The 3,732-nt window shown below is 42.7% G+C and overlaps 1 protein-coding gene across 1 annotated transcript; it reads right to left on the reverse strand.

The window, feature by feature from the left end:
- Positions 1-482: 482 nt before the first annotated feature.
- Positions 483-3,247, reverse strand: LOC125285381 (apolipoprotein Eb-like). Its single transcript, XM_048229800.1, has 5 exons — positions 3,189-3,247; positions 3,001-3,049; positions 2,707-2,854; positions 1,542-1,829; positions 483-1,148 (listed from the first exon to the last, which is right to left on the reverse strand). The coding sequence occupies exons 2-5, from the start codon at positions 3,041-3,043 to the stop codon at positions 830-832; spliced, it is 798 nt and encodes a 265-aa protein (XP_048085757.1). The 5' UTR covers positions 3,044-3,049; positions 3,189-3,247; the 3' UTR covers positions 483-829.
- Between the last annotated feature and the right edge of the window lie 485 nt (positions 3,248-3,732).

The following is a 3,732-nucleotide window of genomic DNA, read 5'->3' on the forward strand; positions in this document are numbered from 1 at the left end:
TAACATTCCATATGTTATGTGTACTTTGGAGTGAGTAAGACTGTCTTTAGTGGCAGGCTAGCACATACCGTTGACTTGCGCTAGCCTAGCATCTGCGAACTCTGCAATTAGAAGGACTGGATGAAACGTGCTGAAAACGGTCTCCACTGATAAATATCACACTTGCTTACTTGGAAATAAGGTCTTATGTCCAAAATCCTGAACCACCCCTTTAACCTAGACCATGGTATAATAGCCATTAGCTATCTTTAGGTGCTGTGTCACCAATGTATGCCCTGTTTGTCCTAAAGTAAAACTTAAAGTAAAAAAATAAAAGTAGGCTACTTGAATACTGACTGAATTTATAATTTATTAAGACTGCTCAAGTAGGCCAATTATTCTGTGACAAGGCAGGTGGCATAGGCTAGCCTACCTGCAGTTTAATTCAATAAACCTCTGAAAAGCCAGATCTGGACAATTTAACAGTCAAGAGAAGAAACTGGTTTAGTTTATCCATAATTTATTTATTTTTGAAAATAACTTTGACACTAATAACTTTCAGTGCTCTGGCTAAGATACTCCTCATACACAGACAGTAGGCTACATATGACTCAAATTGGGCCATATTAAACAACCAACAGGAAAAGCATATAACCTACAGTATTATAATACTATTTTAGAGAGGTTGTCACAGTGTTGGGCTTATACATTTTTATTTATGACCATTTGGATGTGAAATAACAAGCCTCATAAGAATTTCACTGTGTGGAAAGTGCTTTTTAATGAAGAAGAATCACACACAGTGAGCCAATCAAGTAGGACAATCAAGGGGGTCAAGTGTCCTCTCCGTCTACATGAAGGATTTCAGGTTGACCTGAATCTCGGTGGCAAATGGCTGGAACCATGTGCTCAGCTCGCCCCACTTGGCCTCTAGGGTGGAGCGCAGGTTCTCGGAGGTCTTCTCCAGCTGCTGCTTGAGGTCGATGGCTACGACCTCCAGCTTCTCTCTCACACCCTCAGCCTGGGTCATCACCATCTGGCCGATAGATTCGGCCTTCTGCTGTCCACGCTGGAGAAGGTCGTTCAGGTAGGGCTCCAGGCGCTCACGCATAGATTCAACATGCTCGTTGGTGCGAGACTGCAACTCACCAAAATAGGTGTCCATTTTGCTTTAATGAAAAAAAAAAAAAAGTAAGCGTAAGGCGTTAATAATAGGCTAAGGATTAAGAAATAAATAGTAATAATAAATTGTAAGCATTAGGCGTTTTAGTTGTCTGATTTAATGATTTCAGAAATAAACATTGCTTTAGTGTGGCTAAAAGTACATAACATAAGGCTTTGAAAGGAAGAAAGAAAGAAAGACAGACAAACAAAAATAAAGAAGAGAAAATGTTACTAATTGAATGGGATATTAAATGGCAAACTCCTTCCCATAAAATCATAAAACACCGGTAAGTTCAAAAGTGTTAAAGTCCAGCGGAGGGGAAACTCCGAGATCTCCCATTTCATGTGATGAATTCCGCACTGCAGTACAAAGACAAGGACACCAGAGAAAAGCTTACTTGCGGATCTCCTCTGTGTCTTTGCCCAAGCGTTTCTTCAGCTTGCGGAGATAGATCCTCATCCGGCTGGCCACCTCGTCGGCGTTCTGCTCTGCCATGCTCTGCATCTCTACAGTGTACTCTGCTGCCCTGCCTTTGGCCTCGTTCAGGTGGTCGCGCAGTTTGTTGCCCAGCAGTGTCATGTCTTGACCCAGCTTTTCAGCCGCATCCTGGGCAAAAGGCCCCAGCTTGTTTTGGAGGTCATCTCGGTACATATTCAGGTCTCCCATGACATCCTTGATGATTTTGCTGGACACAAGAACACACACACACACCACATTCACATTTACAACTTCATTAAAATGAGTCTTTGACACCATAACAAATACATAACAAACTTTTGTAATACGGAAAAGAGAGAGGACTGTTTCCTATAGTAACTCATATAAGGAGAGATAGTTCGTCATGCCCCACAAAAGGTAGACGGTGGTTGTGTCGTGGCTGAGGAGCTGGGCTAGCCTACAGTAGCCAGAAAGGCTGTGGGTTTATTTTCCAACTGCCACTGTTGTGCCCATGAGCAAGGCACTTAACCCCGAGTTGCTCTGGGGAGAGTGGCCCTTGTGGGAGCGTGGCTATGTTCCCAGCCCTATGTTCCCTAACCCTGACCCTAACCCTGACCCTAACCTAGAAACACTACACCCACAAGGTCTTAATGAAAAATTAAATTAAAGTTTTAAACCACTCTGTGTCTTTTTTATAACTCCTCTCTTTTATCTCTTCTTTTTAACTTTTATTTTATTTTATTTGACTTTTAGATGGGATTAGTGGGGCGGGGACAACTGGCCAGTACATAATGGTCAAAACAACCACTCACCAAAGCTAATTTTAATTCTAATTTCCTAACCTAGAAATGTGCGGACAAGGGCTGTGGGACCATTGGGCTGTGGGAACATAGGGCTGACCCCGCCCTTGTAATAATTGATATGTAAGTCGCTATGGATACAAGTGTCAGTCAAATGAATAAGTAAATAAGAAATAAGTAAGTAATAACAACAACAAATTGCATTTATATAGAATGCTAGATATGCTTTTAGAGGCACCCTTTACAGTATGCTTTAGTTTACAGTAAAGGCAGAACCTCGCTAACCAACACCAATGATGAACCAGTAAGAGAGTTCAAACTCACTCCATGTCGTCGCTGAGCTGAGAGCTCTCAATGGTCTTTTTCATCTCCTCAGCTCTGGTATTGATGTCCGCCACATACTCCCAGAAGCGGTCGACAGCCAGCTCCCATGTCTCCTTTGGCGGGTCCTGTAAGTACCAGCCATTGCAGCCTGCAAGGGAACACATTCAGCTCAGCATCACAGGAAACTAACTGCTATGTGGGGATTTGTGAAACACCTCTTGGATGTGAGAAGGTTAAAAAGATAGGTAGAAAAGGTAGTTAGCTACTTCTGTCATGCTAGGAATTTGAATTTACCGGAGAGGACTGTTAGAGCAACAATCACTGCTACAACCTTCATGGTGATCTAAACAGAGAGAGAGAGAGAGAGAGAGAGACAGCTTACAATTTCATGAAATACTACATATTTCCGTAATATCACAAATTGTAATATTATTTCATTAGAATAGTAGAAATTCAAACAGGTTAACTGCGTGGAGATGTACCTGCTTTGGTGTCTTTGGCCGTGAGGTGCGCAGAGTGAGTCAAGCCGTGAGGTATTTATAGCTAGTGAAACTCACATACATGTCCCAATAACACTCTATGGAATGACGACCTCTGTCCGAAGGTCCTCATAAAAGAAGCCCTATTTGTTTTCTTTATTGCAGCGTAATCATTCCATTGGATTCCACGTTGTATCATATTGGTGCCAAAAGGACATGGTGCCAATCAGAGGTTGACTTGGAAGAACTTTGTGTTGGTTTATTAGATGAAAGTGGAATACACTTCTAGCCTGGGTTGACCCAGACGAAACTGTTCAGAAAATTTTTATTTGCTCTGCAGATAAGTAAGTATAAGTATAAATATACTCTTTTAATCCCGTGAGGGATTATCCCAATCCGTGAATTAGTGAAACACACTCAGCACACACTAATCCCGGCGCAGTGAGCTGCCTGCAACAACAGCGGCGCTCGGGGAGCAGTGAGGGGTTAGGTGCCTTGCTCAAGGGCACTTCAGCCGTGCCTACTGGTCGGGGGTCAAACCGGCAAC

Source organism: Alosa alosa, chromosome 20, assembly GCF_017589495.1.
Source record: "Alosa alosa isolate M-15738 ecotype Scorff River chromosome 20, AALO_Geno_1.1, whole genome shotgun sequence".
NCBI classification, from domain to species: Eukaryota; Metazoa; Chordata; class Actinopteri; order Clupeiformes; family Clupeidae; genus Alosa; species Alosa alosa.

Bases quoted from the DNA above. Each gene is read 5' to 3' on its own strand.
- LOC125285381 (XM_048229800.1), bottom strand. From the start codon at position 3,043: ATGAAGGTTGTAGCAGTGATTGTTGCTCTAACAGTCCTCTCCG. The intron at 1,830-2,706 runs GTGAGTTTGAAC...TCTTGTGTCCAG, and splicing joins CAGCTCAGCGACGACATGGA to CAAAATCATCAAGGATGTCA. The intron at 1,149-1,541 runs GTAAGCTTTTCT...TTTTCATTAAAG, and splicing joins GACACAGAGGAGATCCGCAA to CAAAATGGACACCTATTTTG.